General features: G+C 45.8%; 1 protein-coding gene across 1 annotated transcript in view; it reads right to left on the bottom strand.

Moving 5' to 3' along the window:
• Positions 1-11,904, bottom strand: part of BMP7 (bone morphogenetic protein 7) — a 65,002-nt gene extending 53,098 nt beyond the window's left edge. The window contains exon 1 of the mRNA XM_040437149.1: positions 11,156-11,904. Coding sequence (XP_040293083.1) covers positions 11,156-11,552 — 397 coding nt within the window. The 5' untranslated portion in view covers positions 11,553-11,904. The remainder of the gene's footprint in view (positions 1-11,155) is intronic.
• Positions 11,905-12,520: the final 616 nt, after the last annotated feature.

Genomic DNA, 12,520 nt, shown 5'->3' with positions numbered 1-12,520 from the left:
ATACACAGCAGATGTAAGGCTATAGCAGCTTCCAACACCTGAACCTGAGGGGAAGGGGTAGTAGACGGTTGGTGGATAGGCTACTTTCACACTAGCGTTTTTGCTGGATTTGGCAGGGTCCAACAAAAACGCTTCCGCTACTGAAAATACAACCGCCTGCATCCGTTATGAACGGATCCGGTTGTATTATCTTTAACATAGCCAAGACGGATCTGCCAAGAACTCAATTGAAAGTCAATGGGGGACGGATCAGTTTTCCATTGTGTCAGAGAAAACGGATCCATCCCCATTGACTTGCATTGTGGGTCATGACGGATCTCTCTTGCTCCGCATCCCATGACGGAAAGAAAAAAACACAAGTGTTTTTTTCTGGTATTGAGACCCTATGACAGATCTCAATACCGGAAAATAATAACGCTAGTGTGAAAGTAGCCTTGGGCAGTTGTGTGTAATGTACCAGACATTCCTTTATGCCAGTGCAAACACAGTGGCGAGGAATGGCTTCATGGCATGCCCTGTATCTCTATTTGAGTCGTTCAAACTGGACGCAAAGGGGATTATTTTACGAAATGGAGTATATCCACTGCCACCAAGGAGCAAAATCTGAACTTGCACCCCTACTGGACAGATTTATGTACATAAAATACTATAATGTCACATCCACATGTGCACTCGATACAAACAAGACTGAAGTTCAAAGGATTTGTACAATCATATTTTTATTACTCTTGATTAAAAATCTACCAGTTTGTATCTACCGCTCCAATGCAGAGCTATGTGTCTCCATGGTAACAGACTACAAATAAACCATATGTTGCAGTCATACTCCCATCTGTCATCCATTTCTTAGCAACCTATCCAATGTATGTATGACTGCAGGACCAGACTGCACAGGGTTTGTTTGGAGTCTGTAACCATGGAGATGCATAGCTCTGCTTGTGCTGTATACACAATATGCAAGTTTTTTTTTTAAATCAAGAATATTTGCAAATTTCTTGTTTTTTATTTTATTTTTATTTTAGATGCAGCAGAGCGGTAACAATTGCTGCAAAAGTGTATATAGGCATTAATGCTTTCCCTGTCTGTAGCTTGCAGATATTCTCCATATAACTGGAGTATTTAAGCAGCAAGACTACAATGTTTTCATTCCTGCTGTATCGCTGTCACCAGCCCTTAAAAATTCACTGGACAGGACGTGTAATTATGTACAAAAATAGCCTCTTGTTACATGAATTCACCAATCCAGTGAGCTGGAGTTGCGTACTGCACAGGCAGGCTGAATGATTTAGGATTCAAAGACTTCAGAGTATCTACAGTGACACTGTGAGCGTATGGACTACGGCAGGGATGCCTAACCTGCGGCCCTCCAGCTGTTGAAAAACTACAACTCCCAGCATACCTGGACAGCCTACAGCTATTGGGGAATGCTGGGAGTTGTAGTTTTGCAACATCTGGAGGGCCGCAGGTTGAGCATGCCTGAACTACAGCATGGACCTTGTGCTCAAGTATAGCAGCAATGATCAACTATATAAGGTACAAGTTAATCTGTAGAAAAAAGGTGTCACACTGTAATACATTAAATAGTTATCTTGTATTATACTCCGGAGCTGCACTCACAATTCCACAGGCATAAGATTTAAAATTTCCCTGTGTGTTCACTGTCTGGTAACTCAGGGTCAGCACAGGATAAGACCACTTTCACTTGATCAGGATTTGGTCAACATTTTGCATCAGTACTTGTACGGTGAGCAGAGTGGCTCTAAAATAGAGAGGAGGAAGAACACGGAAAAAATCCTTTCAAGAATATGTTTTCTCTCTAGGAAAAAATTACTGACCAAATACTGACTGCGTGAAAGTGGCCTCAGTAATATAATAGTGAGTGCAGCTCTGAAGCATAACACAGGATGTAACTCAGGTTCAGTACAGGATAAGTCAAGTATGTACACTGTGACTCGACCAGCAGAATAAGGCTACTTTCACACCTGCGTTCGGGTGTCCGCTCGTGAGCTCCGTTTGAAGGGGCTCACAAGCGGCCCCGAACGCATCCGTCCAGCCCTAATGCATTCTGAGTGGATGCGGATCCGCTCAGAATGCATCAGTCTGGCGGCGTTCAGCCTCCGCTCAGCAAGCGGACACCCGAACGCTGCTTGCAGCGTTCGGGTGTCCGCCTGGCCGTGCGGAGGCGAGCGGATCCGTCCAGACTTACAATGGAAGTCAATGGGGACGGATCCGCTTGAAGATGACACCATATGGCTCAATCTTCAAACGGATCCGTCCCCCATTGACTTTCAATGTAAAGTGTGGACGGATCCGTTCAGGCTACTTTCATACTTAGAAATTTTTTTAAACTATAATGCAGACGGATCCGTTCTGAACGGATCCAAACGTCTGCATTATAGGAGCGGATCCGTCTAAGCAGACATCAGACGGACCCGCTCTGAACGGCAGTGTGAAAGTAGCCTAATGAGTGCAGCTCTGGGGTATGATACAAGATGTAACTCAGGATCAGTACAGGATAAGTAACATACTGCATGTACACAGTGACTCGACCAGCAGAATAGCGAGTGCAGCTCTGAGTATGATACAGGCTATAACTCAGGATCAGTACAGGATAAGTAATGAAATGTATGCACAGAGTGTCTCCACCAGCAGAATAGTGAGTGCAGCTCTGGAGTATAATACAGCATCCAACTCAGGATTGGTACAGGATAAGTAATATATGTACACAGTAACTCCACCAGTAGAATAGTAAGTGTAGCTCTGGAGTATAATACAGCATGTAATGCAGGATCAGTACAGGATAAGTAATGTAATGTATGTACACAGTGACTCCACCAGCAGAATAGTGAGTGCAGCTCCGGAGTATTCTAAAGACTGTAACTCAGGATTAGTATAAGATAAGTAATGGAATACACTTACAGAAGTAATCCCACTATTTATGTAGATTACTTCTATATGTAAACTGAGAACATGTGCTATATTTGTAATCAAAACATTGTTAAGAATAAATAAAGTTGCATGTTATAATTCCGTTAGATATTAAACGGCTCTTTCTTTAACAGGATCCATCTTTTTTGTATGTAGAAGATTTCCTCTATGAACTGACTTTCTCTAGAATGTCCTCCTGTTTAGGTCATTGGGCTTCTCAATGTTGTGTTCATAACTTCTTGTCTTCATCTAAATTGTTGATGTTCACCTTCTTCCACTTTTTTTTTTGTCAACTCTTCCACCCATATAGGTCTTCTCCAAGGAGCTGGAGAATCCTGAATCAGTCTCTAATGCCTGCCTAGCTGAAAGATGGATCGGTGTGAAGCTGAAACGCGAGATGCAACAAGACAATAAAAATGAAAGGCGGCACTACCTTATCATGGTCCTCAATCCGGCATGCCTAGATCGGTGGCGCACAGCAATAAAGTGCAGTAACCCACAAGTAGGAGAAGGAAAATCAGCGCTCACCACTGGCTTAAATAAACCTTAATTACTCCAGGTCAAGGCTTGCAGAGGATGCAGCATGCGGTATAGGCGACTGCCGCTTCACGTCACTACGCTTCTATGGGTCTACAGATGTGATGAAATAGGCGTGTCTATATACACACATAGTGTGTATAGGAGATTGCCAAAGGGTTCTGCTCCAAAAAAATGCGAGCCGGATCATCCGTTCCATGGGACCATTAGGGTGCGGCCACACGGTCAGGTTCCTGATGCAGTTTTGGAAGTCAAAATCAGGAGTGGATCATAAAAGGAGAGAAAGTATAAAAAGGGACAGATACAACTTCTCCTCTTTTTTTAATTCACTCCTGGTTTTGGCTTCCAAAACTAAATGTAGAAACCTGATCGTGTGGTCGTACCCATAGGTTTAAATGACAAAAATAACCTTGGTAACTTTGCTGTCTCTGTCATTGTTTTTAGATTTACATGTACGTATTTTCCTTCTCTCCTACTTGTAGAGGTGCACAATATCTTGGCAGTATCACAAGATGCCAGACCCCAGCATTATTAATCAGATTTCCAGAAACATGATGGGGGGGCCCTCTGATCAGAGAGGGGAGGTTACACAATACGAGCCATATGTTTAGACAGAGCAAGGTGGCAAGGAGTTGGCCCCACCGTTTCCCAGTCCTGTCTTTAGATTAACCTCTTCCCTGCCAGGGACAACTCCCTGCAGCGGTTTGCCAACTGCCCTGACAGCGAGTTACATGGAATAGTTTAGTCATTTTGTACCTCTCAGATACATGAAGGGATGAGATCTCAGCTATGACTCATACTGTACGTAGCCTTTCAGCAGAGGTGGCTGTAAATAGCTGGAGTGAAAATACAGGCTTTTAGGTGGTCACGTGTCCAACGTGGCGCACAGAAAACCACAAAAACATTGGTGACCAAATCAGATCAGTGCTCGTATTTTATGACTGATTTCCTTACTCTTTATATATAATCCCCCTCCCCATCATATGTTTGCCTTCCACTTGTTTCAACCAAGACGTCCTATGGGTTTAACCCTTAGTAAAACTGCAGCCACATGGTGATTTGGCCACACTGGCCCCAGATCAACATCATGACGTGATGGCAAGAAAATTAGGCAGAATCACTGGATTCTATCACACTGCACAACTCAGGGGCTACGAAAAGCTGGGTTACAACACGCATGACGGTAGCCCTATTGCTCACTCAGATTTTTCAGGAACAGATAAACAACCACTTATCTGCAGCTACCAGGGGGTGCTGGGCAATGAGAACATCATTTTTAATACCGGCACTTTTAATCACTGCCTGATACTTGGGGTTACCGAGCCCTACCTTTACTTACTATTCAGCTATGATCAGGGACTCCAGGTTAGCTGCATCGTCTGAGGTAGGCTGAAATTTACTTCCTGTGTCATTAGAGGTCAAGATGCTGTTCTCCCCTCATGCTTTACCCTGCAGTTCTGCTTCTTTGAACGGACTGCTTTGTATAAGCACAAACTCAGCAGAAAGTCTTATACAGATCAGCCCAAGGAGAGTGGTCCCCGCTGTTGCTTCCTACTCCGAGATCTCTAATGTCAGTGGTGGTGAAGGTGATGATGATGACGTGTCGATGGACATCACATGGGTGCCCACAATAGAGGAAGAAGAGGGGAGTTCAGAGGGAGAGACGGAGCAGCAGATAGGGAGAAGGAGGAGAAGAAGGCAGAACTCGCAGTGCACCGGAGACAAAAAGCAGACTGCTAATGTATCTGGAGCGAGCCAGGCACCATGCACGGTCACATCTTGCGCTCCCAGGGCGCCGGGCACATGGCTCCGCAGTGTGGGCTTTTTTTTTAAAGTGTCAGCTGCTGACAATAGTGTTGCCATCTGCAGCCTGTGCTGTCAACGCATAAGTCGCGGTAAGCCCAACACTCACCTAGGGGCGACCGCCTTAAGAAGGCACCTGGCCTCCCATCACCGAGCCCAGTGGGAGCAATGCCGTCAGAACCCACAAAGCCACACTCCTGGTGCTCCACGTCCTGCCTCTTCTCCTTCTCTCTCCCCTCCCATTTGTCCTCCATTCCACCTTCCACCGTGCAGTCGTCGCGTTCATCTGGCACAAGGCAGGCTTCCGTGGCCCAAATGTTAGAGCGTAAAAAAAATGATGACGCCGGATAACTCTCTTGCCCAACGGCTGACTACTGGCTTGTCTGAACTGCTAGCCCGCCAACTACTGCCATATAAATTGGTGGACTCGGAGGCCTTTAGAAAATTTGTGGCCAATTGGCGCAGCGCAATGGAAGGTCCCCGGAAGGAAATATTTCTCCCAGAATGGCATCCCTGAACTATATGGCCACATTCAGCGGCAAGTTAATATATCTCTGGCACACAGTGTCGGTGCCAAGATACATCTGACCACAGACACGTGGTCTAGCAAAGACGGGCAAGGAAGGTACATAACTTTTACTGCCCACTGGGTAAAACCTTCTGACGCCCATCAAACATGTAACCCGTGTGGATTTGGTGTTACCGCCACGGATTGCATGCATGCCTGACTCTTCTTCTCCTCCTGCTACTCCATCCTCCGTCTCCTCCTCGGCTGACTCCTCCTTTTCTACTGCTACCGCCTCTTCTGCTGCACCCCCCAAGCTCAGCAGGAGTCTGAAGAGGAGTCAGAGGAGGATGGTGGCTGGGGGGAGGAGGAGGAGGAGGAGCAAGAAGAGCAGGCTTTAAACTTTTTGGGGATCCCTGGTGTTGTCCGTGGCTGGGGGGAGGAGACCGAGGGCAACATTCTCCTGGGCGATGAGCAGGAGCCAGAGCGCTTCACCGCTTCCAATTTAGTGCAAATGGGGGCCATCATGCTCCAGTATTTGAAGAGGGACCCCCGTATAAAAAGCATAAAGGTCAAGGACCTGTACTGGATGGCAACGTACTTAGACCCCCGGTACAAATACAAAATGGCGGACATATTACCAGCATCACAGAGGGCTGTCAGAATGCAGCATTTCCAGGCCTTGCTGCAAGAGATGCTGCATTCTGCTGTTGCGGGCACTGGCAGAGGAATTTCCACCCACAGCGAAACAGGCGCGGGTAACAATCCTACCGTGCCTGCAAAAAGAGGGTGGTTTGAAGATGTGTTGGTCACTTTGGATATGAGATCATTCTTGCAGCCAACCCATCGACAGCCGCCCTCCGGATCCAGCCTCAGGGAACACCTAGACCGACAGGTATCCAACTGCATTGGGTTTACGGCCGATGTGGACGCTCTGAGAAGTGAGGAACCCCTTGACTACTGGGTGTGCAGGCTTGACCTGTGGCCAGAGCTGGCACAATTTGCCATGGAACTCTTGGCTTGCCCCTCATCGAGTGTCCTGTCCGAAAGGACGTTCAGCGCAGCAGGAGGATCGTGACCAATAAGCGCACTAATCTAGCTCACGATAGTGTGGACTACCTCACATTTTTAAAAATGAATGAGGCATGGATCTCGGAGGAATTCAACACCTGTGATGACAACGTGTAATTGAATTTCCTCATGCCAGCCCACACATACCCGCCACCACCCAGAACAAAGAATGGTCCTTGCCTTATATATACAGCGGCATAAAAAGCCTTTTATGTCAGGTGAATGTCTAATTTTTGGGGCATGTACTGGCCAACAGTTACATAGTTATCCTGTGACCACCTAATGTACCTCCAGCCACAGAATCCAAAGTTCTTTGCTGTCAGGTGAATGCCTATTGCATAATTTTTGGGGCCTGTACTTTATCTCTAGCACATAATCACACCCTTGTCTCACTCCTCTGCCTCTCATTATGGTGGCGTATGAACCGCATTCACCATCAGGACCTTCTAATGTCACAGGGTCATGTGACTGTGCCCCCCACCCCGTACTGTGCCCCTAACCCGTACTGTGCCCACTTATACCCTGTATTGTGCCCTCTTACCACACCCTGTGCAGTGCCCCTAGTCATTCCCTGTACTGTGCCCTCTTACAACCTTTTATCCGGTCATGGTATGGCGGTGTTATTTGGTCACTGTACAGAAGTGTTATCCGGTCAATGTATGGCAGTGGTATCCAATAACTGGATGGCCATAACTGTATCCCTTTACCTGCCCACGCCATCCTTTTTTAGACCTGGCATGAGCGGGAAAAATATACAGATTGCGGTGCTAAGGACCTTTGCGCCGCAATCTGTGTCAGAAATACACCTAACATAGACGTATTTCTATATAATAAAGGACCACCTAATTGTATTATTATTCGGGGGTAGGGCTAATATCTTTATATTATATAGATTCTAGTGTATTATACTGTGCCCTGTATTTTCCAGTAGAAAAATGATCCTTGGGAAACACAGTTCTCATCCCTGACCACCAGGACCAGGTAGCGCTATTTCAGTACATGGCGGTCTCCCCTCTCCGCCACGCTGCTCCGCTGTGTACTGGTGCTTATTATGACACTAGGGCTGGGTTCACATCCATTTAATGCATACCAAAAATGTATGCCTTAACGTATGCATTTTTGTAATGGACTCTGCAGGATACAAAAACGTGGAGTGCTGCACATTTGTATACAGCAAACCGATAGGAAATAAAATTCTTCTAGGCTTCAGCAGGGCACATTTGTGAGAGTTTCCCTTTAAGACACATAAAAATGGCCCCTGATTAAAATACATATTTTTTGTGGGAATTTTTGCCAATGATTCCCCTCTGGTATATCATTGTCTATGTTGTGGGACTATTTGTGCACTCATAGTTTGTATTTGGTGGCTGCAAATATGACCTGAAGGTTTTTCAGGTTCGCCTGCTATTATAATGGGTGCGATGCGAAGGCGCGGTTCGTGAACATTTGATCGCCGATGTTCATCCATCACTATCTGTCAGCTCCAAAATAGAGTAAGTAGTGGATAGTGTAAGTGATGCTGGGTCCGATTATGTAATTTGCATCTTCATATTCTTTTTAACGCTCCCGCAAACCAGCAGCATAACACGCTGTCAGGACTCCCAAACACACTCAGAATAGAGAGGAGTCCAGGAGGAGTCCTCTCAATGCATCATTCTGCTTGTTTGTGGGAGCACAGCTCAGGAATGCAAGTGAGTATGAAGATATTACATAATCAGAGTAATTTACATTATACACCACTTTCTGTAGTTTGGGGGGTGTCTCAGGGCTGACAGATTACCTTTAAGTGACTACTGCAACTGGGAGAGGAGCCTGGAGATCAGGAGAAGCAGCAACAGGGGGAAGGACCCTGGAGATCAGGAGAAGCAACAACAGGCGGGAGGATCTTGGAGATCAGGAGGAGCAACGGTTAGGAGGAGCAAAGGAGGTTCCTGCAAAAAAAAAAAGGGGGAGGAGCCTGCAGATCAGAAGGAGCAGCAACAGGGGGTAAGAGCCTGGCGATCAGGAGGAGTAACAATAAAGGGTAAAGAGCCTACACATCAAGAGGAGCAACTACAAGGAAGGAGGTCTCTAGAAATCTGTGTGTCTTCTGGGTAGATCACTGTAAATGAAAATCTTATTACTATTAATAATAATACTAATAATAATAATAACAGATGTAGAACAACCCATAACAGGGAGCAACCTCTGGCACTCCAGCTGTACTGAAACTACAACTCCCAGCATGCTCAATTCACTTATATGGGAGAAACCAGAACAGCCAAGCAAGTGTGCATGCTGGGAGTTGTAGTTTCACAGCAGTTGGAGTGCTGAAGGTTGCTGACCCCTGACCTATAATATACTATTACAATAATTCCACCATGACTCACATCTCTGTGATGCCACTATGTTAACTCCTAGATTTTGTCACAAGGTAAACACAAGCGTGACTCACCAGCAGACAAGTTGCGGACAAGTGACATCACCGAAGAAGTGTAATTTGTGGACATTTCAAAATGACGCACTATTCTGTAAAGCAATAAAGATGAAATGGCATTTTTACAGCTCGAAATACTGCCTTCTTTTCACTCTCTATTTGCTGTGCTAGTGTACACAGTCTTATGGTCCCGTTCATCAACCACTCCAGGATGGCGAGAGGGTGACTATAAGGACCATATAGGGTGAGCAGCACGCAGTGCAGAAAGCTTCTTGTCCTTCATGATGACAACTTCACATCACATATCTTCAATGCTGAGGACCTCCAGAGACATCAGCATCTATATGTATGACTGATATCAGCCACTAATTTACCAATCTTAAAATGGCAATACGAATTAGCTAGCTGTTCGTCAAATGCTCGTTTGGCTGACATCTATGTCTCCTGATCCTCCCCATACACCTGCAAGCTCAACTTGACCAAGCATGCATGTGCCTTGAAAGGGGAGAGGGAAGAAAGCTGCTGCCAGATTCCTCTTGTGCCAGCTTATCTGCCAACAGAACGACTGGGTAGTTGAAATCCAACTGCTTAAGTCCTATATCCCCCAACATCATCGGAGAGTCGGGAGTCCCCCATACACATTAGTAAGAGTTAACAGCCCATTCGTTTGCTACGATTTTAAGAATCCATGGGTCCATTAGAAGCAAAAGACTGAATATTCTCATTGCCCAACACGGGACATTTCAGATAATTGTTAGTAGTAGCAGCAACCAAGAAAAGGTCTGAAACAAGTTTGATAAATTTAGTGGTTAAAGGGCAACTCCATAAAGACACAGACAAGTGTGGGGAGATATGAAGTATCCTTACTGCACCTTATTGGGCTTATATAATATGTATAAATAGCTTTTTTGGTTCCGGTATGCTCACTTCGGTTTCCAGGAGGGAAGGGGTCTGGCAGGCAGCTTGAAAGATGATGTTATTATGTCGCCTAATGGGTCTGTGTGTCCATTTGCGCTTAGTGTTGCGGAGTGAATCACTGAGGGCTGTGCTTTGAACTCGGAGCTTCCTGCTCCCCTCTCTTATCCTGTACAGTAATTGCTACTTCAAAGAGAAAGCTGAAAACCTGTCGGATCATGTACAATCCCAAGAAGCTGCTGGGATGGTGCCTTTTCGAGAAGACACATGCACCTGAAAAGTTTATACCTTGGCAGCGCGCTTCAGACAAGATTCCACTCATAGTCAACCCCCTCCTCCACAAGCAGAGAATAGAATCATGGGAGAGGCAACAGATGAAGCGGAAGAGCTAGCAATCGAATTTTTGAGCAGCCTTTATGTTTTGGGTTGTGTTCTTGCTTTTCACATTCTGGCATGCCCTGGTTCTTTGCAACTACCGTAGGTCTCAACCCTTTGTGGCCCAACTGCCTCAGTCATGGGCAGCACAGTGACTTCAAAAATAAGGTTTCGGTTCATTGGATTCCCATCAGACTGGTGGATACAGACCCAATGCTGAAAGTTGACGATCTATGAGACTACAACAACTCAAAAGGAAACTACGTGTTGGTTCACATTCTTACTGACGGGCTAGCAGCTACAAGGGCAGATATGTCCCTTTAACAACCAGTGGCCTGATGAAAAACACTGTAATGTCAGCCGGCATGAGGAAAATTGACCCCTGTACTGACCGCTTACAGAGGAATTAGACTATTAGCCCCTCCAGAGACCAATGTGGTTGCATTCTCTGTCCAAAGGTAAAGGAGATATTGCCCTATACATGCCACCAAAACATCTCCAATGCTGTCAACCACTCAGCTGCCAAATATATACCCAGAACTACATTGTGTGGTGCCCCCCTTATATCAGAATAGAATAAAGATAGGGTCCCCCTTACTACTCACCTAAGTTGACGAAACTCATGACCATGTCAGCGTCGTTGAGGAAATTGCTGTCCTGTTGAATAGCAAGTGGTGGACCCTGCGTGGTGAATATGGGCTTGTATGGATACGAGAACCCTTCAGCCTCCTCTTCTTCCACTGTCATGGCATTGTATAGATCCAGCATGAACATTGGTGCAGAGTTCTGTTTGCCATACAAATGTGGACGCGGTCTATGAGGCAGCCCCAAAATGGACAAGATCTCTCTCTGCATCTCCCGACGCTCCTGGCTCCGTAACCTCCTTTGGATGAAGCTGGAGTGGACCTCATTGTCCAAAGTGAAATCAGCTAATATGGACCTTAGCAACAAGTAGCTGCAGAGAAGCGTGGAACCAGCCTTGATCCCCAAGAAGACATTCATTTCCCCTGGATCTGTAGGCTACGACTTATAGCACCTGCACTTCTATCCGAAGGGGAGTTCATACATAGGAGAGCATTAAATAAACCAGTGCATCTACTGAAGTCCTTGGGATCTCTTGTGGGTTTTCTGCACATCAGCTGAAGCCAGTCATGGCTGGAGAGTTGATTGGAGTGTGTCTAAGGACAGCAAAGAAGAAGGTGGACAGGTCCTGAGGTTCTCTTTTCCTAGAGCCTTTTGATGCGTCTTCACTCTTTCCCTAGCAAAGTCTAAGTGGTGGTTTGTGAAGGCAGCAGACGAAGCCAGCAGGAGACTGAATGTGATGGGAGGAGCAGGCAGAGTCCAAGAGGAGGGAATCGAGCAGGGAAAAAAATGAAAAGAAATAAGTTTGGTGCACTGCTGCTCAATCCCATCAGGTTGATTCTTTTGGAGATGTTTGGAAGGGACTACTATAGAAGAAGGGTGGGCCAAGTCCTGCCGGGTAATGTTAAGTAAACAGATTAAGGGTTGTCTGTGTGTCTTCTGCTGCTTCCTATTGGGGAAAGGAGAAGGGGGAGGCAATTAACAATGCTTTCATCTGCTGAAAGAATATGAGGTCAACATCAAGCGAGTCAGGAGTAATCAGCATCACTGCCGGCTGACTCTGTACTATACCCAATGAGAAGTTTCAGAACACCCGTCTGTTCATCCCAAAATGCCCCCCTCATATGATACATCATCGCTCTGTGTTTTCTGCACAGGTTGGACATATAAAGATGTTCTTCAGACAGTTTCTTAGGGTTCATTCAGATATGGCCTTGTTCACACGTCAGTTATTTGATCAGATGTGTAAACAAGGCATTAGCGATGTAAAATTTGTGTGTTCTGTCCACTAAAAACGGACAATTTTCCAACTGTGTGGAATCAGAATTGTCTCCAACTGCGTCTCGTTTGTCCGTTTTTCCATCGCATGGCTTCAGTATGTCATCCGT

This window comes from Bufo bufo, chromosome 6 (assembly GCF_905171765.1).
Source record: "Bufo bufo chromosome 6, aBufBuf1.1, whole genome shotgun sequence".
NCBI classification, from domain to species: Eukaryota; Metazoa; Chordata; class Amphibia; order Anura; family Bufonidae; genus Bufo; species Bufo bufo.
Note: the sequence above shows the minus strand (reverse complement) of the source record. Positions and strands in the feature narration are given on the sequence as shown.